This window comes from Mesoplodon bidens, assembly GCF_964165515.1.
Source record: "Mesoplodon bidens genome assembly, chromosome: 2".
Taxonomy (NCBI): Eukaryota; Metazoa; Chordata; class Mammalia; order Artiodactyla; family Ziphiidae; genus Mesoplodon; species Mesoplodon bidens.
In genome coordinates this window covers 15,017,903-15,045,334 of record NC_138177.1, presented here as the reverse complement: position 1 = coordinate 15,045,334, position 27,432 = coordinate 15,017,903, and the positions used below count along the sequence as shown (strand labels likewise).

Here is a 27,432-nt window from a genome sequence, read left to right as displayed (position 1 = left end):
TTGAGGATTATAGCTTATGTATTAGTGAATCAAGTGGCAACAATGATATAAGGGACAGAATAGAGGATCCAGGGGTGCTTTGTTTTGTTAAAGTACCTATTCTACCCATGAAGTGGTGTAGTGTTATTTGAAAGTGGACTTAGATTAGTTGTAAATTATTGTAAATTAGTTGGAAATGTATATTACAAACTCTAGGACATCCACTTTTTTAAAAAGGAAAAAAAAAGGATAATTGATATGCTGAGAAAAAAGAGCAAATGGAATCACATCAAATGCACAATTAAAACAACAAAAGGCAAAAAGAGTGGAAGACAAAAATAGAATCAAAGAATGAGGGCAATGAATAGAAAAGAGTAACAGATACAATAGGCATTACTCCAAATATGTCAGTAATTACTTTAAACATCAATGGCCTAAACATCAATTAAAAGAGTTCGTTGGAGAGGATCAAAAACATGACACAACTATATGTTGTCTACAAGAAACCCACATTAAATATAAAGACACATATAGATTAAAAGTAAAGGAATGGAGAAAGATATATCATGTTAACACTAATCAAACAAACACTAGAGTAAATTCTGAAATATTAATTTCAGACAGAGCACAGTTAAGAGCACGGAAAATTATTAGTGATAAGATGGGGTATTACATAGTGGTAAAAGGGTCAAGTCTACAAGGAGACATAACAATCATTAATGTGCTTGTGCCTAACAACAGAGCATCAAAGTACACAAGGCAGAAACTGATAGAAGAGGAAGTACAAATAGATGAAGTCACTGTCATAGTTAGAGTCTTCAGCACCCCTCTCTCAGAAATGGGCAGATCCAGTAGGCAGAAAATCTGTAAGGGCATAGTTGAATTCAACAACACTTTCAATCAACTGGATTTATAATTGAACACCTGTAGATTACTTTGTCCAACAATTGCAGAATATGCATTCTTCTCAAACTCACTTGGAACATTCACTAGATTAACCACATTCTGGGCCATAAAACGCACCTGAACAAACTTAAAAGAAATCATACAATGTGTGCCCTCAGACCACTTGGTTCCAACTGTAGGAGGATATTTTATAAGTGTATATAGGAGTACATATTTTGGTGGATCAGGCTTCAGTATGGCTTAGTATGACACTGATTGTAGATTGTGAGGTATGTACCTAAAACACACACACACAAAGTTTGAAAATGTAAGAAAGCTGGCTTAAACTATGTTAATGTTAGGTAAAATAGACTTTAAAAAATTTTATTAGGGATATAGAGGTGCATTACATAATGATAAAAGATACAATTCTAAACTTAAATGCATCTTATAGATTCAAAAGTACAGAGCAAAATTTGACAGAACTGGAAGGAAAAATTGACAAATCCACCATCAATATAGTGACTTTAATAATATCTCATTAGTAATTGATCAAACAGGCAGTCCAAAAATGAACAAATAAGTAAGAAAAACCTTAGTAATTGAGGATTGAACTAACTTGAAGCCTGAACTAGTAGATTCCTGTGTCCAGCAATGAAAAAATACACATTCTTGTCAAGATCACGTGAAAAATTTATAAACATTGATCATGCATTAATCAATAAAGATTGCCTTAACAAATTATATAGAATTTGTAATCAGAACACATTGTAGGCATTAACTAAATAGTTTTCAGTGAATGACTGCATTGAATCATTTCACCATTATGTAAATCATCAAGAAAAATAGAATAAGAGAATATAACCCCCAATGAAAATTATGAATCTTTTGTTAATCCAATAAAATTTTATTGAGTACTCATCTACTGAGCAATAGATTTACATCTCTGAGCAAAGCACAATTTTTATTCTTGAAGAGGTTTTTGCATTCTCTTAAGCGTTGGTGGTGGGGAGAGAAGACTCAACAGCAATTAATAAGTTAAATATACAGCATGCCAAGTTTTTATCTGAGGGCACAGATCTTTATTTTGAATTCTATCAATAGAAGTGAGGAGGCCAGGAAACAAAATCAGACAAAGACAGTACAAAAAAGAAAATGTATAGATCATTCTCACTTGTAAACATAAGACTAAAATTTTAAAATAATAACAAACCAAATCTAGCTATTTATAAATACAATAATATACAGTAGCCAAATTGGGTTTCTCCCAGGAATGCAAGTGAAATTTAGTATTAATAAATTCATTAACTCATGAAGGGAAGCAAAACATGCTCATTTCAATAGATTTGGAAAACAACAGTTGACAACATTTCACATCCATCTAGATTAATATTTTCAACACACTCTGAATTGAAGCAGACTTCCTTAACCTGATAAAAACAATCTACAGATTTCTAGAAACAACAGTGCACATAATGGTGGTTTCCTTTAAAGTCAGCAATAAGGCAAGATTGTCTGTTATTCAACATATTTTTGAAGGATATAGCCAGTTCAATATGATAGGAAAAAGAAATAAACACTTAAAGAATTGGAAAGAAATAATTCCAACAGGCACATGAAAAGATGCTCAACCTGGCTAATTACTAGAGAAATGCAAATCAAAACTGCAGTGAGGTATCACCTCACACTACTCAGAATGGCCATCATCAAAAAGTCTACAAATAATACATGCTGGAGAGGGTGTAGAGAAAAAGGAACCCTCCTACACTCTTGGTGGGAAAGTAAATTGGTATAGCCGCTATGGAGAACAGTATGGAGGTTCCTTAAAAAACTAAAAATAGAGTTACCATATGATCCTGCAATCCTACTATTGGGCATATATCCAGAGAAAAATTAATTTGAAAAGATACATGCACCCCAATGTTCATTGCAACACTATTTACAATAGCCAAGACATGGAAGCAACCTACATGTTCATTGACAGATGAATGGATAAAGAAGATGTGGTACATATATACAATGAAATATTAGCCATAAAAAAGAATGAAATAATGCCACTTGCAGCAACATGGGTGGACCTGGAGATTATCATGTTAAGTGAAGTAAGTCAGAGAAAGACAACTATCATATGATATCACTTATATGTGGAATCTAAACAACAAAAAAGATACAAATGAACTTATTTACAAAACAGAAATAGACTCACAGACATGGGAAACAAATTTATGGTTACCAAAGTGGGTAGCGCGGGTAGGGGGGAGATAAATTAGGAATTTGAAATTAACATATATACGCTATTATACATAAAATAGTTAACCAACAGGGACCTACTGTATAGCACAGGGAACTATAGTCAATATCTCGTAATAACCTATAATGGAAAAGGATCTGAAAAAGACTATATACATGTATGTGTATATATATACACATATATCAATACATATAATTGAATCACTTTGCTATACACCTGAAACTAATACAACATTGTAAATTAACTATAATTCAATAAAAATATTTAAGAGAAATAATTGAGCTGCCAGTATATGAAGACAAGATGATTTGGTCATAAAATGCCAGAAAACTCGACAAATTATTAAATATTAATGAGTTCAGAAATCCTAGATGTAGGATGGATTCATGGAAATCAATTGCCTTTTATATAACAAAATAACAAATAGGAAGCTTAATTTGAAAAGAGTTACTAATAGGAATAGCCAAAGGAAAAGCTACCAAATGATGTGTATGATGGAAACATTATTGAAAAATATTTAAAAGACCTAAATTATTGGAGAACTACACCATGCTCATGTAGAGGAAGATTTAATGTAACAGATGTCAATTCTCCCCAATCATAATATAAATTCAGTTTAATTCTAATCAAAATCTTACAACAGATTTTTTTTTTCTGTGACTTGACAAACTTATTCTAGTGTAAAGATGATTAGGGGAGTGAAAACAGTGGAAATAAATTTGGGGAAGATAGTGGCAGGGTCTTGCCCTTCGCAATAATGTCTTATTATGAAGATAAATAACATTTTTCCCTTGGACTTTTGGGCACATGAAGCACAAACTAACAAAGGAAGAAATTGGTAAATGTGGCTATGTTAAAATTAGAAACTTCTAATCATCAAAGGTACCTTTTTAAGAAAAGAAAGAAAAACTACAGACTAGCAGATGATATTGGCAACACAATGCATATAACAAAGGGAACTTTTAAATCATACAAACTAATTGAAAAACTTACCAAAATAACGAATGGGTAATTCACAGAAGAGGCCAGGAGTGGCAACTTAAATGGTCAATATACATATGAAAACATCTGAACCTTTACTGGTTATTGATAAAGTAACCAAAACTATGAGATAACGGTTTATACCCATGAGGTTGGTAAAGATGAAAAAATCTGAAAATTTCAGATGCTGACAAAGATGTGAATTACGTACTGAGCACTGATACGTCACTGATGGGAAGGTGCCACCACTGTGGAAAAACAATTTGCAAATATTTACATGAAATACAGCAGTGGATATGAATGAATATAGGTATTGTGTCAACATTAGACTTCTCAAACAATGGAGTGCAAAAAGCTTGTTTTAGAATAATACAGTATACCATTTATGTAAATTTAAAACCATGTAGAACAATACTATGTTACAAGTAATACAAAAATATAAAGTATAAGTATCAAGAAATACTTGTGAATGAATATTACTAAATTCAGATGTTATTGGTAGCGTGGAATGTATACGGCATTTTATTCTATTTTTGTCAGGTGGTGAATAAGGAACACAATTATTTGCTGTTTTTATAAATTTTGCGTCTTAAATATCTCAACATAATTTTCCTAAAACATAATAATTTGATTTATTAATCTATTAGGAACATATTATCTATGTTAAGTATTCATCCTATCGGTAAAGACAGTGGAGGTGATGCTACTCTCTTCAACATGGAATAACCATTACAAAGTTAATGATTACTGTGTACCTTATTGTTCTAATGTGAAGCTTCATCATTTGCTCTTTTCATTTAACAAATATTTATGAAATGCCTTCTATATGTAGAGCCTTATGCTAGAGTACAACCATAAAATCTTGATTATAGGTGCAAGTATTTGAAAATATTGAAGGACTTTCATTTATGAAATTCAAAAAAGATTCCCTGGAAGACACTAATTACTATAATAAATGGAGATGACTTTAATACAAACAAGTGATTCAGGCTGACAATTTGTAATTAACAAATAATATAAATATTGTTGACATTTTAAATCTTAAAAGGAAAAATTAAATGCAGCTATACTAATAAAAGGATTTTTAATTTACTAATCTAGTACTCATGTCTAGCACTAGATAAAATTTGGAATGTAAGTTGGCTTTATATCCAAATAGTAACTCAAATGCATTTTTATGTCTATTCATTAAACTAAACAACAGAGATAATGGATTATGCTTCTTAATATATGAATCCGTATCTTGTATTACATATATTATTTGGAACAGATGCATGTAAAGAACATTTTTAATATAATCCATTTCTTTTTCATTAAGTTTCTTTTCAAAATACACAGTTTATACTATACAAATGTGTTCTTTACTCCAGGCCATATTTTCTGGCTTATAAACAGGGTTAAATTATTATATTACACAGTGGAATTGCTTTGGCTTGGCCATTACCCACAAACTTGAGCAAATCTTAAAGTCCTCCTTTTGGACTCTTGGGGGAACCTGTTGTATCTTTACATGTGTCTTTTTAGTGCACTGAACAAGTCACACAATAAAAAGAAAGGGGGAAAAAAAAGAACAGAAAGCTCAAGGGAAAAATCAAATATCAAACACCATCAGTATTCAAAATTAATGAATAAAATTCTGGGGCCCATCATCCAGGTGCTTCTGCTTCATTCAACGACTAGCCATAGTTAGATGGTCTGTATTCACAAATCACATGGTAAAGAACCCTGTGCTTAAAAGTACATAGGCTATCAGTTATATTTATACAGAGACGATGTGTAGAACTGAATCAGTTGTCTGAATAATTCTGCCTACAGTCTACTTTTGCAAGTGTAGATTTTGTTTCACACGTTATTAAAATTTGTTTTATTGGATGATTTTCTAATCCTCCATTGCACAGTGCCTGTAGAGGTACAGACAAGGCATTGCATGAATTAGAAAGTTTCTAAAAGTAGCCAACACATATTAATAGTTGAATTGCCAGACAGGCTTTGTATATTAAGTATTCACAATCATTGTATTGCCACCAATGTCTGATCAGTATTGTCGAATAGTATTAGTAGTTATTTAATTGATGCTATTAAGTTTAGCACCTAGAAAGCAAGTAAGTACAATTTTTATGTGGGCACTTTAATTATATGGGAATTTCTAAGTAGGGGAAAGATAATTACTGAGAAAGGAATTTATCATTGAAGGGTAAATACATGAACATTTCTGTCTTCTCAATGGTGAAGCATGGTAATTGTTTTAAATTTGCTAATTAAGATTACATAGTAATCCATAGGTAAAATTCTGCAGGTAAAATATTGCATTTACCTTTAAACCTTTTATGTTACTATTTAATTAAATACTGCACATACTAAGGTACCATCCTTAGTATGTTATAAATGTAAGCAATCTATCAGGTCATTCCTCCATACATTCATGCATTTATCAAATATATATTGATCACTTATTGTGTGCAAAGCATTCAGCCATTTTCTGTCTAGATTCTCTCCAGAGTTGGAAGTTTGATCTATGCTTCCACACCCACCCCACCCAATCTATCATGATGATACATTAACAAGTTTGTGTAACAATACCTTTATGATTGGAACGTTAGAGATACCTAGAAAAACTTCTATTGGAAAAAATAGTTACACTGAAGTGTTTATATTTATAAAGATGATTTCTCTATCTCCTAGTCAAAAGAAATTACACAAAATGGCATCATTTGAATTACAACTACCACTACATTTGAAGAAAAGAGGAAGCTTGAATAGGGCCTGAGGACAATTATTATTATTAGAGATTTAAGACTCTTAAAATTTCCAACATACTGGACTGGCTTCTACTGATGAGAAAGGAGCAATTTACAGACCTTCCAAAGATCTCTAATTCATTTAGGCCATTTGGGAATAGTGTAACAAATAACCTCTTTTAGCTCAGTAAGTAGTACTATACTGACTAAAAAGTGAGCAGTTTATAATCTCTCACTTTGAACCAGATTGCCTTGCTTCCCTTCCCATAGAGGCAGGGGCTGCCTACATACCTCTGAATTTTCCAGCCAGGAGTGGGGTGACTCCTAGTTTGGGTTTCCCGGGCTCTGCCATCCAGTTTCCATCCTGAACAGAAGGAGGTAAGAATGGACATCTAGCCATAGTGAATCCACTCCACACCTCCCTCCCTCAGAGGTCATTTTCTATTCCTGGAGAGAGTCTAGCATGGTGATTAGGAGCAAGGGCTATCTATCTACCTATGTATGTATGTACATATGTATCATTTGTGTATCTAAATTGAATACCTGCTATGTGTTAGGGCTTCCTCTAGGCCCTGGAAATATAGTAATGAATAAAAACCAACAAACTTCTCTGCCCTTAGAAATTTTTACATTCTAGTTTATACTAGTTGACATTCTACTGGATGATTATAGAAATTTATTCAATTTCTGTCCTTTTCCTCAGTTTTCTCAGTTGTAAAATGGAGGTAATAGCAAGTACTACTTCATAGGGTGTTGGAGAGATTTAGTCATCAAATACATATGAAGCACTTAGGCCTGACACCATAAGCCTTAGCTATTCTTAGTACATGGGAAACATTGCCTAGATAAAGACATCTGTGGGCATTTTATTGTTGAGGGTAGAAAGGGAAATAATTTTGTCTCACTTTTGTTTTTTTGCTAGAGCCAGGAATGAAAGAAATGAATTCACTGATAGAAATGAGCTTTCATTGCATCAACTGTTCATTGATTTATTCACTCATTCATACATTCATTTGTTCATTCCCTCACCCAGTAAACATTTATTGAGCAGTTACAAAGTTCCAGGCATTATGCTGGGACTCATTAGATCAATAAAATCCTGCTTAAGGAAGCTCAGAATCTAACAAGAACAACAGAGAAGTAAGTAAAGTACTATTATAATATTCTATGATAATTGCAGTGATTTTAAAAGTATAGACAAAATGCTATTTTCTCTATGCATGCTTAAGGAGATAAGTCAGTACCCATAGTTCTTCTTTGCACCTCTAAAATTTTAGCCTGTATGGTATGCACTAGACTTTAAAAAAAGGATTATTTCATTTATTTACCAGAATTGCGGAATTAACTACTCTTTGTAAATTTTCCAGATGTGATCTTTTAAAAGGAACAGTAAAAGAAGTTTTAATCTGTTTTTTGAAATCATTCAAAAACAAATTGTTCACTACTTCGTTTTCTTAACCTGTGACTGTTAAAGACAAGTTGTTTTTGATGACTCATGGTCATCATTATGAAGTTGAGCTTTCAAAGGGCCTTGAGTCTGTTGGACGGTTGAGTCTGTTGAACTCTTCTGTTAGTAACTTGTGGGACGACCCCACCCACCTCCCATCTTCCCATGGCCTTTATGTAGTTTTGGCTAAGAGGACATTTTCTTCTTCCTTCCTTCAAAGACACATAATGAGCATTTAAGATTGCTGGATAAGTGACTAAAGAAATGTGTTGCTGCTATAGTTACATTTTTGAAAATGGGACTATATGTACTTTTTCTGTAAATTTGGATCAGATTTGAAATATTGCCAATAGTAGATCAAAATTGAGACTGATGGGAGTAGAGTTGATAAAAGTGCTTTTGGACCTGTGGATAATCTTTGAAAGACTGTCTTTGCTAGTCTGTAATAGTAACAAAAGAACACTATTCCAGTTTAATGGTCCAGAAGAGAGAAATGTCATTGTGTAATATTAATACGTAATGTAGTAAAATAAATGTCATCAGTGTCTTCTATATTCAGTGATTATTCTATGATTTGTCTACCTGAACATGTCAAAGTATTTGGCTGCAACTTAGGGGAGTTGATTAGTCAGAATGAAAGCAATGAAATGAATCAGTTGATAAAGGTCCTCACCCTGATATAACCATTGTCTAACCTTATAATTTGAACAACCAGGGACATATCAGGGGGAATCCAGTTGGTACAGAAGAAACTGAAACATAATCAAAAGTGACAAAGGATCAGCTGGAGATAGGGAGAACGTTAGGTAGAAAAACATTTGGTTCAGAACCAAAATATAAGATATACAACTATTTCTAGATTTTAAATGAAACTTTAAAAGTCATTAATGGAAAAGATAGAAATAATTGTGAGAATTCAAACATTTACTCATCATGCCCTTAACTATTATTTCTTCCATTTTGTCACAATATTCTTTGTATTATCGTAAAGGAGTTGTGAGAAACAATTATAAGATGAAAAATGTAACAATTTTATGAAACGTTGTAACCAAAAAATAGACTACAGAGTATTCCTTCTCTCTTATCTGTCTTTGTAAACCACATAAAATGATAAAAACACAGCTTCATCCTTAAGATCAGAGGCCAAAATATGTGTCAAGGTGCCATAGTTGTGTATGTTTTAAATCAAACTTTAAAACAGGAATTTAAGCTGTCATTTCTCAAAATCCTTGCTTCTATATGTTAATCTCATCATTTTGAAAATTTTCTATCACTTAAAAATCATATTCTGTTTACTGGTAATTCATGTACTCTTTCAGCCTACATTATACTCAAAGAGAGAGTAATTTTCTCTGTAGTATCTTATTGATCTGTGTATAATTTAAAATAAGAACATTTTAATTTTATTAGCTTTTCTTAGCAAAATGGTACATGCAAATGATGCAAATAATGTATAATTTTCTTGTAATCATCCATGCAGTTGCATTTTATTTGAACACAATTTTTAATACATTAGTAATAAATGCACACTGTGGAAAGAAACATTATAAAAAGTAAGTCATCTGTAACCCTACCACCCCTAGACAACCTTGGCAAATAGTTTACATCCTTTCAGATTTTTTATTATTGATATTCTACTAAAGAAATCTGTGTCATCTATCTCTGTCTTCTTAAAGTTGTATCTCTGTATTCATATTCACAGATGAGTCTACCTTTATCTAGAAAATAGGCTTATACTCTACATACTACTTTTCACTTGGTTTTTAAATTCAAATTGTATTATAAATACTTATCTACATTTGTCCTTATGAATGGTTGCATTTTGAAGATATATGATATTTTTTAGCCATTTCTTTACTTTTGGATGTTTATCTTGTATCCTTTTCTTTCCTATTATAAAGACCACATTATAAAAAAATTCTCAAATAGTTTAAAAAATGTACTTTTCTGAATTCCCAGTGGAATTGTTGGGTCCAGTGAAATGTACACATATGCTGTCCTGAAAGCTGTGGACCAACTCCCATCCTAGAAATATTGTCTGTACTGGCCCTTTCTACAAACTCTTGCACCCTAGTGTGAGAATTTTTTTTTTCCAAAAATAATTTGAGAGTTGAAAAATGATAGCTATGCTTGCTTTCTCTAGAAGAGGCTAAAATATTACCAATATTTCTGTAGGTTTTTTATTGTCCACAAAAAGAAGGCTAGCCACCTAACAACTACTTGGTCAGACCCAAACCAACCCATTAGGTTAGTGGCAAATTCCTCTTTGTTTTTAAACATTAAAGGAGCGAGGACTGTATCTTTAGAATATCAATAAAGTATTTAGTCCAGTATTATTTACAAAAAGACTTTTTGATAATGACTTCTAAGTTGACAATAAGGATAAAATCTCAAAGGAATCTTTTTAGATCACAGTCTAAAAGCATAAACGTTCGTAAGAATATCAAAGGAATGCTTTTGCTGGATTCACTCCACTAATTCATGTAGGCAACAACCCAAACTCCAACAGCCGGCAGTTGCTTTGTTGAAGACAAACTGCATCTGTAATCAGTGTGACAGGACCACAGGTTGCATATCATCACTTCCACCAAGTTATGCAAGAAAGCGTAACCTGAATAATATTAACACCGTCATTGGGAGAGCACAGACGTCAATAAGAATACTTTTAAATGAAGTAAAAAAAAAATAGACTTCAGGCATTGAAGCAAAAATTTGCATTTGGCCAAGGTTTTGCAGTGGGATAGAGTTTTTTAAAACATTGGGAATGAGGTTAATTGCATGGCTAATTGACCTGGGGACAAAAAAAACGTAATAAGTGCATTTCTCTTCTCCAAAGCCAGGAGGTCAGAGTGAGTATTCATCTATCCTTCTTATCCACACTTAGGGCTACTAGAAATGATATTCTGGTGATGTCTGATGGCTACTAGGAATGAAATGTAGATGGGACCTCCTCAGTAGTTGTAGCTACAGATGATAAACCAGAAATTCATTTTGGTCATAAATTGCTTCTTGGTCCACTCTGTAAGCTACATCATCTAAATCAGACCAGTACGTTTATGATCACAAAAATCTCCTATCAATGGTTGTAGACAATATATTACATAGGGACTGTCTTACATACTGCTGGTGTCTTTTGAACTTGAGATCAACACCTCTGCTGGATTTTTACCCTGCTCGTCCTCCTCATTCCTCCTCCTCCATCTTGTAACTTCCAGTTGTTGAAAGCGTAATATGTGCCAGGCTTTGTGTTGAGCATTTTTTATTTATTTATTTTTAAAATTTTTATTGGAGTATAGTTGATTTACAATGTTGTGTTATTGTCTGCTGTAGAGCATTTAAAAAATATTGCCACTTATCCTCAGATTATTTTGAGTCAGTAACAGTTAAGGTGTTGTGTTACATTGCCTTCTTTTTAGAGATGAGGAATCTGAGATTCAGAGTTAAAGTAGACTCAGGGACTTATTGTTCAATGATAGTTTTCTCATTACTTACCCTCTTTGATCCTCAATTGCTAATCTAACAATAAAGTAGTAGACAATGTTTACTGAGGGCTTATGATGTGACAGACACTCTGCTAAGTACTTGGACTTTACAACATCTCTAAGAGGCAGGAATTATTACCCCCCCATGTTAGATGAGAAAAATAAGGCTTAAAGAGATAGAATTAATTATACAAAGACACAGGGCTAGCAAAATCAAGAACAGAAATCAGATGTGGGATACCATATAATACAAAGCCTAGAGGATTCAATGTAATAATTCATTTTAAATGCTTAATATAGTGCCCATAACATAGAAAGTATGCAGTTCATGTTACTTTTTACAGTTAGTGGCAGTACCAATAATTGAACTAAGATGCCTGACTTTAGCCTATGCCTAATTTCTAACTTTTGACTATACAAAATAAAATTGATTTACAAATGGTTATTGCTGTTGAGAGAAAACTTAGAGGTCAATTCCCCCACTTTTAATTTTTTTTTGGCCAAAGATCCATAGTTGACAATACCCTACTGAATGCTACATATCTTTTACAAAATGTGTTTCATTTTATATTTTTAGGTGGTTTATTGCAAGTCATCAAATACCATGCAATTGTGAACACTTTACGTAAACATTACTGTTTATTAATTGTTCCCATTGTACCCCTGTCTGAAGTTTTTCAAGAATGACTTTGTTTGGAAACTAGTATCATTAGAAGTGAATTTTCAGTTAGCAGCTTAGCAATTATCTATTAAACTCCTACTGTGAGGATGACTACAGGAGTATAAAAATCAGTAACTTGCATTTCCTGAAAGATACATGTAAGCAAACCAATCATTTGAGTTCAAGTGATAGGAGCAGGGTCAAGGTATTAATAGAGGGCAGGGAGAGAAGAGAAGAGGGACAGCTGTCCAGCCCAAAGTATTATAAGTGATCCTGCAGAAAACAATCTTCATTCCAAGACAAATATGATACCGATTTTTTTAATAGACCAAAATGTAAGTGTGCATACTTTATCAATAATTAGAATGCAGCCTTACCTGACATGAAAACTGACTTAATATTTACATTCTCATTCTCTTCTCTGTCTCTTTTTTCTTTTCCTCCTCAGCTAAGTAGAAAGACTCAATGCGTTTTCATGCTAAACTTTTCAGCATACCATAAAAGAACAGCACATTGGACAATTAAATTCTTATATTTTTTCTTTCTACATTTAAAAATATTAAGGGAAGAAATTATTCAGCCATGAACTAGTAGGGCAAAATAAATACTGGAAAAAATGCTTTTGACTAGAGTTTGTTCCAATGATAATTATGAAATATGTCAAACTGTTCTGAAATAGTAGATACTTATTGCAGAAAATAGAAAAAGGGAATGACATTTGTTGTCCAAAATATCAAAATAGTTTTAAAAAAACGTTAATTAAAAAAAACAAAGGACTATTATTGTGAACATATGGGGAGACTTTTTGATACTTCATTTTACATGGTTTGACTCTTCTGGTTCCTAATTTATGTATGTGACTATGGAAAAAGTTGGGTACTTTCAGAAGTCACGTTAAGTATTTTTACAGCCAAAAAAAAAGGGTAAGAATGTTCATATTTACTGGTATGTACATATTTATTTCAAATCTTATCTAGAATCAATCATAATTTAAATGCAGTGTAACTTGACAAACTATAATAGGTTTTAGTATACAAAATGAAAATTTGTTGATCATTCAGACATTGAAATTAACTTGATAAATACAAATACATATTTATTCCTTATTAAAGTTTTAAGGTTTTATTTATTTTAATGTCTGTATAAAAACATGGAGCAATAGAATTTATGACTATAAATGCAGAAATCCTACATAACTTTAACCATTATTTACCATTAATGATGTTGAGTTTATTCTAAGAATGCAAGCATAGATTTTAATTAACCTCTTAACCTATAACTTAATTTTTCAGTTCAACAGGTCAGTTGATTCAGAACATTTAATAAAATGGAGAATATTTTGTTTTTATATAAAATCACCTTGTTTATTTTGGAACAGAGATTTCTCCTTTTAAGTGATAAAGATCATCTACCTAAAATCAATAGTCAACATCATTATAAAAGATGTAATATTAAATACATTTCCATTAAAGTCAGAAATAATACAAATACATTATGGTCACCACTATGGCATGCTTATTAACTGTGGTGCTAAAATTTTTGGCCAATAATGTAGAAGTAAAGTAGAAAAAGAAAATAAAATATAAGTATATATTGAAAATTATGAACTAAATCCTGACTATTTGACAGGCAAAGAAAAATGTCCCTAATATATGAAAAGATATTTAAAAGCAATAAGAAAAAATGAATATGCAAAGTAAAAATGAGCAATTTTCTCACAAAAATATTATATTTTAGCAAAACTAGATGAAAAATATAAAACCTTACTAGTAATCAACAACATACATACTGAAACAGTGATTGATACTTTTCTAAAATCAAAATAGTAAAGAGATAATCATAGACTTTAGTTGAGCAGAACACAAGAAAATGGACATTCTCAGATACTACTTGTGGGATTATAAATTAGTTTAACTTTTCCTAGAAGAAAGTGGTCATATTTCACAAAATCTTTTAAAATATTTACATTCTTATGATATAACTTTATCACTTATAATCTTGTTAAGGAAATAGCCACAAGAAAAACAAAAAATGAGAAGAAGCAAAGTGTTTTTGTTGTAGTTGCAGACTGGCTAAATAAGTTGTTTTATGAATAATATGATAAGTAATGCAATAAAATTCATGATATTTAATGATAAGAGACTATGTAATAGTATGGGTTATATGTGTGTATATGTGTGTTTTTGTGTATTCCTAATTTTGAGAAAAAGGGAAAAAATACACATTTATAAGTTTTAAAAAAAATCATTAAAATATTGTAGCTTATCATTTGGCAGTTGAATTATCAGTGATTTTTATTTTCTACTTTATTTATTTTATGAAAAGGATAGTATTACTTTTATTAAGTACATAATTATGCTAAAATTTTAACACAGTTCCCATGAATAGTTCCTTAATCTATGGAATAAATTTTGCTTTGTCCATAAATTGTATGTATATTAGATGCTAAAAGCACTAATTAAAAAAAAAATTTCTAGCTTTAATTGATCCAGTACATAACAGGTCTGTTTTAGTTAAACACCAATCCTCTAAAAACATGGTCCAAATATTAGTTATCAAGGTATATTACCTGTAAGTAATTTCATAAAATACAAATTTTGCTGCTGGCCTGTCAGTCTACAAATTATATATATAACTGTTGCACATCATGATCAGTGACCAATCAATCATGCAGCTTCTTTCATTCTATTGGTGACTGGTCAGTGCACATCCACTAATCAGTTCATTCACAGAGAAGCTTATAGTGGTCTAACCTCTTTTTAAGTGATAAACCCATGTGACATTTTATAAATATGAATATTCAAAAAAGAAGAATTGGCCAACAAAGATGGAAAGAAAGAATGTTTTGGGAGTGAAATTTCAATTAAACATTTCTTTCTAGAGAACAAATAGCAGATCACTGTCACCATTTGGAATACTTTATATATGCAGCCAGGGCAACTTAATGAATATGAATTTAGCATAAATGAGGACATTGGTTGTGATGAATAGGTAAAGATGTCCTAGAGGAAATGATGCCAACAAAAACTTTACATTAAAGGAATCTCAGAGATATTGCACATCAGTGAAAGCAAAAACATGAAAATGATGGAAGCAGGCTGATCCATACTTAGAAAGGAGTATGACAATTCTCAAGGCTTAGAAAAGATGCTTGCTCAATATAGAAATTTACAGAATAAGAAAGCAAGCATTATTCAAGATACTGAATGAATTTTTACAAGGAAAATAATTCTCAAAGTTTCTAATATTAAATTACAGTTTATTAAATGTTAGTTTTACTATTTTCTATTTCCCTTTACATTTGTAACTGGTAGGAAGTTTTTACAGTTTTATCTTCACTTATCCTTCTTTGATGCTCTTCCTTTCTTTATGTAGATCCAAGTTTCAGATGTATATTATTTTCCTTGTCTGCTGTAGAGCATTTTAAAAATATTGCCACTTATCCTCAGATTATTTTGAGTCAGTAAGAGTTAAGGTGTTGTGTTACATTGCCTTCCTTTTAGAGATGAGGAATCTGAGATTCAGTTAAAGTAGACTCAGGGACTTATTGTTCAATGATAGTTTTCTCATTACTTATCCTCTTTGATCCTCAATTGCTAATCTAACAATAAAGTAGTAGACAATGTTTACTGAGGGCAAAGAAAACTTCTTTTAACATTTCTTGCAAGTAAGGTCTACTGGCAACACATTTTCACAATTTGTGTTTGTCTGACAAGTCTTTATTTCTCCTTCATTTTTGTAAGATAATTTTGCAGAGTACAGAATTCTACGTTGGTAGTTTTTTTTTCTCTCAACACTTTAAGTACTTCATACAATAATCTTCTTGCTTGCATGTTTTCTGAGGAGAAGTTAGATATAATTCTTTGTTACTATATAGGTTAGGTGTATTTTAACTTTGGTTTCTCTTTCTGAATTTTTTCTTTATCTTTGATTTTCTGTAGTTTGAAAATGATATGCCTAGGTATAGTGGATTTTTTTGTTTGTTTTTTTGGCATTTAACTTTCTTGGTGTTTTCTGAGCTTCTTAGATCTGTGGTTTGGTGTCTGACATTAAGTTGGGGAAATTCTCAGTTATTATTGTTTCAAATATTTCTTCTATTCCATTCTCCCTCTCATTTCCTTCCCATTATACGTATGTTTCACCTTTTGTAGTTCCACAGTCCTTGGATTGTCCTGATTTTTCAGTCTTCGTTCTTTTTGCTCTTCAGTTTTTGAGGTTTCTATTGATATATCATCTAGCTCAGAGATTCTTTCCTGAGCCTTATCCAATCTACTACTAAGCTCATCAGAGGCATTCTTCATTTCTGGTACAGTGTTTTTGATCTCTAGCATTTCTTTTTGGTTCTTTTGTAGAATTTCCATCACTCTGCTTATATTGCCCATCTGTTCTTGCATGCTATGATTTTAAATTCCTTGCCTGATAATTCTAACATCAACATCTCTGTCATATCTGGTTCTGACGCTTGCTTTTTTTCTTCAAATTGTGTTTTTTGCCTTCTGGTATGCCTTGTAATTTTTTTCTTGAAAGCCAGATGTGATGTGCCAGGTGAGAAGAACTGCTGTAAATAGGTTTTTAGCAATGTGCTGGTGAGGAGTGAGGGGAGGGCAAGTGTTCTATAGTCTTTTTTTTTTTTTGCAGTACGTGGGGCTCTCACTGTTGTGGCTGCTCCCATTGCAGAATACAGGCTCCGGACATGCAGGCTCAGCGGCCATGGCTCACGGGCCCAGCAGCTCCGTGGCATGTGGGATCTTCCCAGACTGGGGCACGAACCCGTGTCCCCTGCATCGGCAGGTGGACTCTCAACCACTGAGCCACCAGGGAAGCCCCTATAGTCTTATGATTATTAAATGTTAGTTTTACTATTTTCTATTTCCCTTTAGTTTTCAGTCTTAGTAAGCCTTTGCCTCTGGACTGTGAACTTTATGTGTGCCTCTTTGTCCCCTCTGCCCACCTCCCGTTTAGGTGGGACAGAGTGACTAGAGGGGGCTGGAGTTGAGTATTTCCTTTCTCTAGGTCCGTTAGGCTCTGGTTAAGTAATTTATCCTGAGGCAGATATCGTTAAGAACAGAGTGCTCTGATGTACTTTGAAATGCTTCCTTTCTTCTCCCTCTGCCAGAAGCACCCAGGGATTTTCCCCTGAGTTCATTTACTGTGAGAACCTGGTCAGGATGCTGGAAGAAAATCTCACAGAATGGTGAGGGACCCATATAACTACACCACCCTGGAGTTTTCAATTATCAGACTTGTTCACGGTGAACTTCCAGCAATATACCAATTATAATTCAGATTTTCTACCCCAGCATTGGTTCCCATGGAACTTTCTGCTAGTGAGTCTTTGATCCTATAGCTGAGACTCTCTTTATTTGCCTGTCTCTCCAATCTTGGGGAGAGATGTTTGCCCTGTGTCCCCCACTTAGGGATCCAGGGAGAGTTGTTGATATTTCAGTCTGTTCAACTTTTTATTTTTTGTTATGATGGAGTGACAATTCCAAGCTCTTTACTTGTGGAACCAGGACTTGAAAGTCAAGCTTTTAATGTTTTCACAAAAAATTTCAGATTGTGGAACAATCATAATTTTCCCCATTGGTTATTAAGATCACTTTAAATGGTTTCATCTTGCATTGTCACTTTTAAATTCTGCACTACCACGACTGTAATATGCTAATTTCTTTTTTTTTTTTTTTTTTTTTTTGCGGTATGCGGGCCTCTCACTGTTGTGGCCTCTCCTGTTGCGGAGCACAGGCTCTGGATGCACAGGCTCAGCGGCCATGGCTCACGGGCCCAGCCACTCTGTGGCATGTGGGATCTTCCCAGACCGGGGCACGAACCCGTGTCCCCTGCATCGGCAGGCGGATTCTCAACCACTGCGCCACCAGGGAATCCCTGTAATATGCTAATTTCTGATTTATATAACACTTTAAAGAATACAATAGTTGCTGACTTTCAACTCTTTGATATTAGCTTTCTATCTAGTGAAAGTTCTGGATATGTAAATAAGAAGAAACAAAGCACAACTTTATATATTTATCATTCTGATATTACTTTCTTGTTCTAGTGTGATCACTGCCTGCCTCTTTATAATGACAAGCCTTTTCGCCAAAGTGATCAAGTTCACACCTTCAATTGTAAACCCTGTAAATGCAACAGCCATTCCAGAAGCTGCCACTACAACATCTCAGTGGATCCCTTTCCATCTGAACACCACAGAGGAGGTGGAGGAGTTTGTGATGACTGTGAGCATAACACTACAGGTAACTAGCAAATAACACAAATAAGAGAAGCTCACTTGGTCTTGAAGCCCATGTGCTTCTATATATAATGCATATTATTTTAAATTATGTTATTGCTATCTTATTTAAGAAAGTGCTTTCATACCATTAAGTTTGAAAACCACTCTGGTTTACTGAATCTTCATGTTCCAAATGATTACGTAGTTTTCAGATATAACACTCTAGTCTTAGACTATATATTTTCATGAAAATGTTTTTTTTAAATAAGTTCACAACATTTGATTAGATCATGAATATATTTTGGATACATCAGGAATTACTGTATTATTCTGAGTATATATATCCTTGAAATAAGTTTTCTGTGTGACCCCTGATCTTCCATTATGTCTGGATTCCCATGTAGAGAGGTTTACAATCATTCAGATTTGGCATGGACTCTAGTAATCAGGGAATACTCTTTTAAAAAATGTTCATTAAATGCATAAAATAACTATTAGAGTCTTGTCCCTAAAACCATCCAACATTTTGACTAGTCATTGAAAAATTACTATTTTCTGAAAGGCTGATATGTTAAAAGCAGAAATAGACAATGTCTGAATTTGTAAAATATAATAGCCCAAGTCTGATGGGTTTGAAAGTGTGCTACTTTGAAGCATGAATGAAATTGTTGGATAATTATTGATAACCTAAAGTGGGACAAGCTCTTGGCTAGGTGCTGGGAATATAAGGATTAACAAGATGATGAATTTTCTTGTCTTTGTATGGATTATTACATGGTGGTAAAAGCACCCTATTAAAGGAACAATTAAAAAGTTGTCTGATGAGTGCTAAGATGGGGAAGTATAATAGGAGTTAACCAGGTGAAGGAGTGGGGCTGGGGATTAGCGTGAACAAAGTTTTCCAGTAAGAGAAACAGTTGTGCAATGGCCTAGAGGAGAGAGAAACATGGCGCCCTTGAAGAACTGTTGAAAGTGCAAATGGCTAATTGTTAGAAAAGGCACTAGGAAGAAAGGCAGAGCCCAGATACTGGAGGGCTCTCTAAACCATGGTAAAGAGATTGGCTTCTATCCTAAGGTTAAAGAGATGCCATTTAAGGGCACTTAAGGAAAGGAATTTTGTGATTTCTAAAGACCCATCTGGTTATAAAGTGGAGAATGGATTGGAGGGAGTCAAAAGTGGTTTGGGAAAAAACGTTAGTCAGGTATTGCAATGGTCCAGCTGAGAAATAATGCGGGAAAACATTTAAGGTGGTGTGGATAGAGATGAGCGGATCCAATAGAAACTTAGGGTAGGCAGGGACAGCATTTTCCGAGCAAGGTGCAGAGTGTAGGTAAAGGAAGGAAGAAGAGTCAAGACTTATGCCTAACATTCCAGTTTGAGCAACACGGTCAACGTTGGTACCAGCCATTGAGATAGGAAATACAGGAGGATCAAATTGAGGGAGAAGATGACAAGTTCTGTTTTGGACAAGTTCACGGTGTGTTTCCAAGAAACAAAGAAGAAACTCTCTTTGGGGTAGTCAGAAACACAGTTCTGAAGCTCCTTTCTTAAAGAAAGACTTCCATGATGCTTCAGAGAGGATCAGTATAATCTATATACTTTAGTGGCATCTTATGGTTATCACAGTTTGTAAATATATATTTATTCCTGTAATAATTTAATTAGGATTCATCTTACCTGCTAGACTATAAGGTAACAGTGAAAAGGGTGCAGTTTGTATTTTCCTCAGCCCTTAGCACAGAGTTTGGAACATGGTAATCACTCAATAAATATTCATTGAATGATAAATAAAGGAGAGATTTCTAGATTGGAGATATCAATTTGGGAGTCCTCAGCATATAGAAATGGAAATATTCTAGACATATTATAAATCCATTTAATTTGTCCACAGCCGAGATCCATTAGAGTGTGAGTTTTTCATTTGATTAAGTTGTTTTCATAGTTTTCTAATATTGGGCCAGTTTCAGCAATATTTGAGGAAGAGTGCATCAGGTTTAAAGGGGGAATTGATAGCCTTCAGTTTTATTTCAATTTCAGTGATCTGATATGCTACTCACATTTAGTTTAGAAACTCCCTGTAGTTCTTATATAAAATGGAAAGGGAAATTTTCTGAATAATAAATTGTAAACAATAGGAATTACCTCATATTTCTAATGTGTCAAGATATTCTACTATTTAATATGAAATTTATTTGATGTAGCTAAATATAAAATTCTATTTTGATATTTGAAATGAAAAATAATGGCCACAAGTACTAACAGAAGCATTTGCTTTTAATCACATTAACTATGAAATAGTAAATTACATTAAAAGCAGTCTTCTATTTTATAAGATTTAGTTCTGGAAAAATATTTGAATAATATATGCTTATTTGCTTCCAACTGTAGAGCTGTCATCTACCACGAATGTAGAAATTTCTCATATTTGATTTTAGATTCAGTACCTGGTCCTAGAAATAAAAATTTTAAGTTTGGAAACAAACTCTTTCAAAATGTATGGGCCCCTACAAAGCACAGCTTTTTAGAAGTGTGGTATTATATAACAGCTGGGAGTTTAATGAAGTAGAGCACAGTTTGTAACAGGTTCATTGTTTCATATGCTGTGGATCACTAAATTGGCAGGTAGAGATGAAAGGTGCATTAAAATGGACATCCCTAAAATTATAGAATTCCCTCAAAGGAATACAGTCTTTAATTTTGAATTATGCAGCTGATTTTAATGAATGAAGTCATAATGCATAACCTTTCCCCGATGCAGGGAAGAACTGTGATCTGTGTAAGGATTACTTTTTCCGACAAGTTGGTGCAGATCCTTCGGCCATAGATGTTTGCAAACCCTGTGACTGTGATAAAGTTGGCACTAGAAACAATAGCTTCCTGTGCAATCAGGTGAGTTCTCACTATTGAAGGTAAAGAATTGCTCTCTTCCAGAAACTAATTTAGGAGATGGTCTATCAGTGATACTGAGGGCTATATCAGGAAGTCCTCTGTGTGTGTGCTTACATTTCAAAGAGGTGGTTGCTTTCAGGGTGTTTCTGTGCAACTTTTAATATGAATATAAAATATAAGGCTACTTGGGTGGTCCATTTTACAGTTGTCAAGAAACTTGGCAACTTGGGGTTCCAAGTAAACAATGAAGTAATTTAAGTATGTGTCTTGGAATTACTGGTGAATTAATATTAATAAGTGATATTAAGTAAACAAGAACAGTTTTCCTCCCAAATTCCATAGAAGATAGTATAGCAAAAGTCACATACAGATCCAAATGGAAATTATGATAGCTCTGGTCTAAATTTCTTTTAACCTTTTCTCTATCTAACAGTACAATGGGTTTTTATCATTTTATTAATTTTAATTACCAACGTCACAAATATTGATGTCTGACCTATATGAACACAGATTGTAACTGTATTATACATCAGGAAAAGCAGCTCCATACTTAAATGAAGCTTTTTACCTGTTCTGATAATATTACCACATGAAAGTAGATAAAAGGCAAATTTACCTTGAAGTATCAATTCAATGATTGTATTAATTTTTAATAATTACATATTCTCTTGCAAATAGTTGAGAATGCAGTGGCCAAGAGCATAAACCACAATCTGGTTAAAGAAAAAAAAATTTTTTAAGTTACAATGGAATGATAATAATTTCAAGGCAAAATGTATTTGTCATATAACTTGGAACATGCATTAAAAATGGTTTTAACAAATAAAAGCCAAATATAAAGTGAGCTAGTATGGATTTGAAGACCTTCAGATTAACCATAGTGTGTGATATGCTTCATTGGAAAGCTGGGAGGTAGAAAAATAACTAAAAAGGCAATCTCTACTGTTTTTATATTGTGATATTGAGGCACTATTTTCTGAGAGAGTCATGTTACAGTTTTATATGTGTTGACTAGTAAAATCTGACTGTCTTTACACATCTCACCCTTATACATTTGCCCTGAATTTTCAACATGGATGTCTTTTGCGTGTTATTCAAGTCTCAATTCAAAGATTGATATATCTTTTGAGATTTCTTCACTGATCACCCAGTTGTAGAACATTTTCAAATCACAGTATTTTACATCATCCCATGTTATTTTCATTGTAGCCTTTATTTAATTAAGCAAATTAAATAAATTCATTTATTTACTTCAGCAAATTAAATAAATTCACTTATTTACTTCTTTATCTTCTTTATCTTCTCTCTGTCCAACACAAACAGTACAGTTTCAGTCACATAATAAGCACCCCATAAATACTTACTTAATAAGTTAAGTGAATGAAGAGAGATTCTGTCTGAGCACTAATCTCATAGTCAGATGGTCATTTAGGATGGTTATTATAATAATCTAAGCATTATGTAAATTTTTCACTTAAATACCTTTTCTCCCTGAAGATCTAAGGTAATTTTGGTATATAGTACTGAAAAACTGTGAACTAAAGTTACACCTCCCAAAGTTTCATTTATATGTCATTACCCATATGAAGTAAAGTGTAGCAGATTTGTCTCTCAATTCTATAACTCAAGTATGCAAGAAATTAAAACCTAATTTTTTTCAAATTTCTATTTCAAGTCCATTTTATTGGGGTAGGAGACAGTTTTAGTAATTCTGTGCTTGTAAATATTTAACACTGGGGTATCTGAGAAAAATAAAAAGCCCACATCATCAATTTTAAGCTACCAATGAGATGTCACCAAATATGAATTTGGGAAGAATGGTTTTATCATACAGTGGAGATGGCTCCAGTACACTACTGGCTCTGGATCTCTTTCTCCAGCTCTCATGGGGTGGATCTAATTTTGGGGTGGAATTGTACATGAACATACCCAGGGCAATGACATTTCAGAAGGTAAGACCTCTCTGATCATTGATGTCATCAATATAGGTAAACATTCTTTGAGATCTCCTTGAAATGGAGGTGTTTCTCCCCTCCCAGCTAGGGCAGTGTTTTCAGAGTCCTAGTGGAGAGTCAGAACCCCAAGTCCTGCCCAGTGGTAACAAGGAAACCCTCCCCTACTGAGTCAGTGGAGCCAGAGTGGAGAACCTTGACTTCTATTCCCACCAGGCAATAGTGAGGCAACATCCTCTCTTCACTCACCAGAAGAGTTTCATAGGAGGCCTCACTATTAAAGCAAGACCTAAGTAAGATTCAGAGTCTTATAACACCAAGATGTCCAGGTTCCAATAAAATTTCACTTATCATTACAAGAACTAGGATAGTATCAAATGGAATGAAAAAAGACAATCAACAATACCAGCATCAAGGTGATAAAGATGTTAGAATTATCATGCAAAGATTTTAAAGCATCCATCCATTTGTCTCCAGCGTATACCTACTCTAAAGTTTGGCTGAAGAAACTTCTCTAAACAGGAAATGATAAATGAAGGAATCTTGAAACATCAGAAAGGCATAAAAAACATCAGAGTTAAAATATGGCTAAATACGACACATTTTTCCCCTTCTCTTTGAGTTTTTAAAATTTTTTGACGGTTGAAGTAAAAATTACATCACTATCTAATGTGGTTCTCAATATATTAGAAGAGATATTTAAAACAATTATATCAGAAATGGAGAGGGTAAGAAATGTAAAGGGAAGTAACTTTTCTCTACTTAACTGGAATTGGTAAAATAAAAAAAACTACCAGACTTTGATATCTGTGTATATAATGTAATATCTAGATAGCAACTAAAAAGGCTTATTATAAGGATGATGTATTCAGGAACACCACAGATAAATCAAAATGGAATTCTAAAATATGTTCATGTAAAAAAATAAATAATAAAATAAAATATGTTCAAATAACCTATAATAATACAGGGAGAAAGTAACTAGAGACTGAAAAACAGATAGAATAAATTGAAACCAAAAAATAAAATGGCAGACTTATTAAACCTTAATATAACAATAATACCATTCAATGTAAATGGTCTAATAAACCAATTGAAAGTTAAAGATTGCCCGTGAACAAAAATATTATCTTGATAGCAAACAAGACCAGCAACAGTGCATAAAAGAAAACCATAAACCAATATCATTCATGAACTGAGAGGCCAAAGTTATATACAAAATTTTGGCAAATAGATACTCAGCAGTATTTTAAAATAATTAAACACAAAGACTAAGGTGGTTGTGTTCCAGGAATGCATTCTGTTTCAATGTTTGAAAATCAAGCAATCACCTTATTTTCTGGCTAAAGAAAAGAGTCACCTGATTATAATACTATATTTAGAAATAGTATTTGACAAAATTTAACACCAATTCATGATAAACACTCTCAGAAAACTAGTAATGGAGGAGAATTTCCTCAACTTGAAAACAAACATCTACACAATACCTACCTACAGCTGACCTCCTACTTATAAATGAAAACTTTCAGTGAAAAACTTAATTCTCTCTCCCTAAGATCAGGAATAAGACAACAATACTCTATTCAACATTGTACTGCAGGTTCTAACCAGGGAAATTAGGCAAGAAAATGAAATAAAAGTCATCCAGATTGAAAAGGAAGAAGTAAAGCTATCTGTCTTTGTATATAACATGATCTCATAGGTAAAAAATTCCAAGATTCCAAGGAATCTGAAACAGAGAGGTAGTGTTTTGGGTGGCTCTGAGGAGCTCCAGTTCTTTATGTCTCAGTGCAGAAAGAATTCAGTGAGAGGCAAAGTGATAAGAAGGGATTTTTTAGAATAGGATGCTTGTGAGGCTTACAAGCGGCCTAATGAGAGGGTGCCGTGCCCCAGAACTTAGTGGGCTACAGTTTTACAATCAAAGGAAAAGAGAGAAGTGGGGGAAAGACCACCTTCTTCCTTTTCCTTGGGTAGACATCAGGCTTCCATCATCAGTTCCTCCTCCATGTCAGGCGGGGGACTTTTTTTGTCCCTACATGGTCAAGCCGGGACTGTCATGGCGCAATGGAAATGAGTAAAAAGGCGGTAACATATGCTGAAAATGGTAAATCATCTCAGGTTTTAGTATAATGTCACCTTTTCCTTTTATTTTCTTTAGTGTGCACAGAGGAGCATGTCCAAGGAATCATGAACTTACTGAACTCACTGGGCAGGATGTGGGTCTCATGCCACCATTGTTTTATTTTCGGGGGGCATGTCTCATGCTTCTGTTGCATGGTTTTGTTGCTAGCAAGCCTGCTTGGTTTTGTGGTTAAGTAAACCAGCTTTCTTGAGTGATCATTAACTTACAGATGTCTCCCATACTTTTTTCTCCCCTTAAAATCCCCTATTAGGATTAACTATGTAATCACCTACTTTGTCTCTTTACTCTGTCCCTATCAAATTTATTAAAATACTGTCTATCAGAACTAATAAGGTTCAACAAGTTTGCAGAATACATGATCAATACACAGAAATCAGTGGTATTTTTATGTACTTGGAATGAACAATCTGAAAATGAAATTTAGAACACAACTTTATTTAAATAGCATCAAAATAATAAAATACTTAGGAATATATTTAATAAAATAAATCCAAAACTTTTATTCTGAATACTACAAAATATTGTTGAAAGAAATTAAAGAAGCACTAAATAAATGGAAAAACATCCTGTATTCATGTATCAGAGACTTAATTTTGCTAAGATGGAAGTTGGTCTATAGATTCAACACAGTCTTGTTAAAGGCCCAACTGGCTTCTTTGCAGACATTTATACGATGATCCTAAAATTCATATTAAAATTCAAGGCACTCAAAAAAGGCCAAAACTGTCTTGAAAAAGAAGAGAGTTGGAAGATTCACACTTCTCAATTTTAGAATTTACTATAATGTTGTGATCAAGACAGTGTGATGTGGCTTGAGGAGAGATACTCAGATCACTGTAATAGAGTTGAGAGTCTAGAAATTAACCATCACTTTTACAGTCAGTTGATTTTTAACAAGAGTGCCAAGACAAATGAAGAAAAAATGATCTTTTCAATAAATTATACTGATATGCAAAAAATGAAGTTGGATTCTCTACTTCATACCTTATACAAAATGAACTCAAAATGGAGCAAAGAATAAAATGTAAGGGCTAAAACCATAAAACTCTTAGAAGAACATAGAGATGTGAATCTTCATGTCCTTAGATTAGTCGGTGACATTTTAGGTATGACACCAAAAGCACAAGCAACAAAAGACTGGATAAATTGGACTTCATTAAAATTTAAAACACTTGTTTTACATAGGACACTATCAGGAAAATGAAAAAACAACCCAAAAAATGGGAGAAAATATTTGCAAAGCATATAGCCAATAAGAGACTTGTCTCTAGTGTCTGTAGAAAAACTTTACAACTCAATAATTAAAAGACAGTTCAATTAAAAAATGAGTAAAAGATCTAAATAGACAGTTCTCCAAGGAAGATATACAAACGGCAAATAAGCATATGAAAAAATGCTGTGGACATTATTTGTCTTAGGAGAAATGCAAATCAGAAGCACAATGAGACACCACTTCAAACTCACTTAGATAGCTATCATTAAAGGTACAGATAGTAACATGTCTTGATGAGGATGTGGAGAAAGTGGAATTCCCACAGACTACTGGTGGGAATGTAAAATGTGCACCCACTTTGGAAAACAGTCTGGTGTTCCTCAAAATATTAACTACAGTGTTACCATACGATTCTGCACTTTAACTCTTTGCTATATATCCAAGCAAAAAGAAAAAATATATCCTCACACAATCTTCTTCATGAATGTTCATTGCTGCTTTATTCATAATAGTCAAAGTGTAGAAATAATCCAAATGTCCATTAACTGATGAATGGATAAATAAAATGTAATATATCCACT

At 33.2% G+C, this 27,432-nt stretch overlaps 1 protein-coding gene across 2 annotated transcripts in view; it reads left to right on the top strand.

Moving 5' to 3' along the window:
- Positions 1-27,432, top strand: part of USH2A (usherin) — a gene marked incomplete at both ends in the record, with an annotated part of 794,746 nt that overhangs the window by 94,278 nt on the left and 673,036 nt on the right. For both annotated transcript variants that reach the window (XM_081220997.1, XM_081220996.1), the window contains 2 exons: positions 18,480-18,675; positions 21,413-21,543. In XM_081220997.1, the coding sequence (XP_081077123.1) occupies positions 18,480-18,675; positions 21,413-21,543 (327 nt within the window). The remainder of the gene's footprint in view (positions 1-18,479; positions 18,676-21,412; positions 21,544-27,432) is intronic.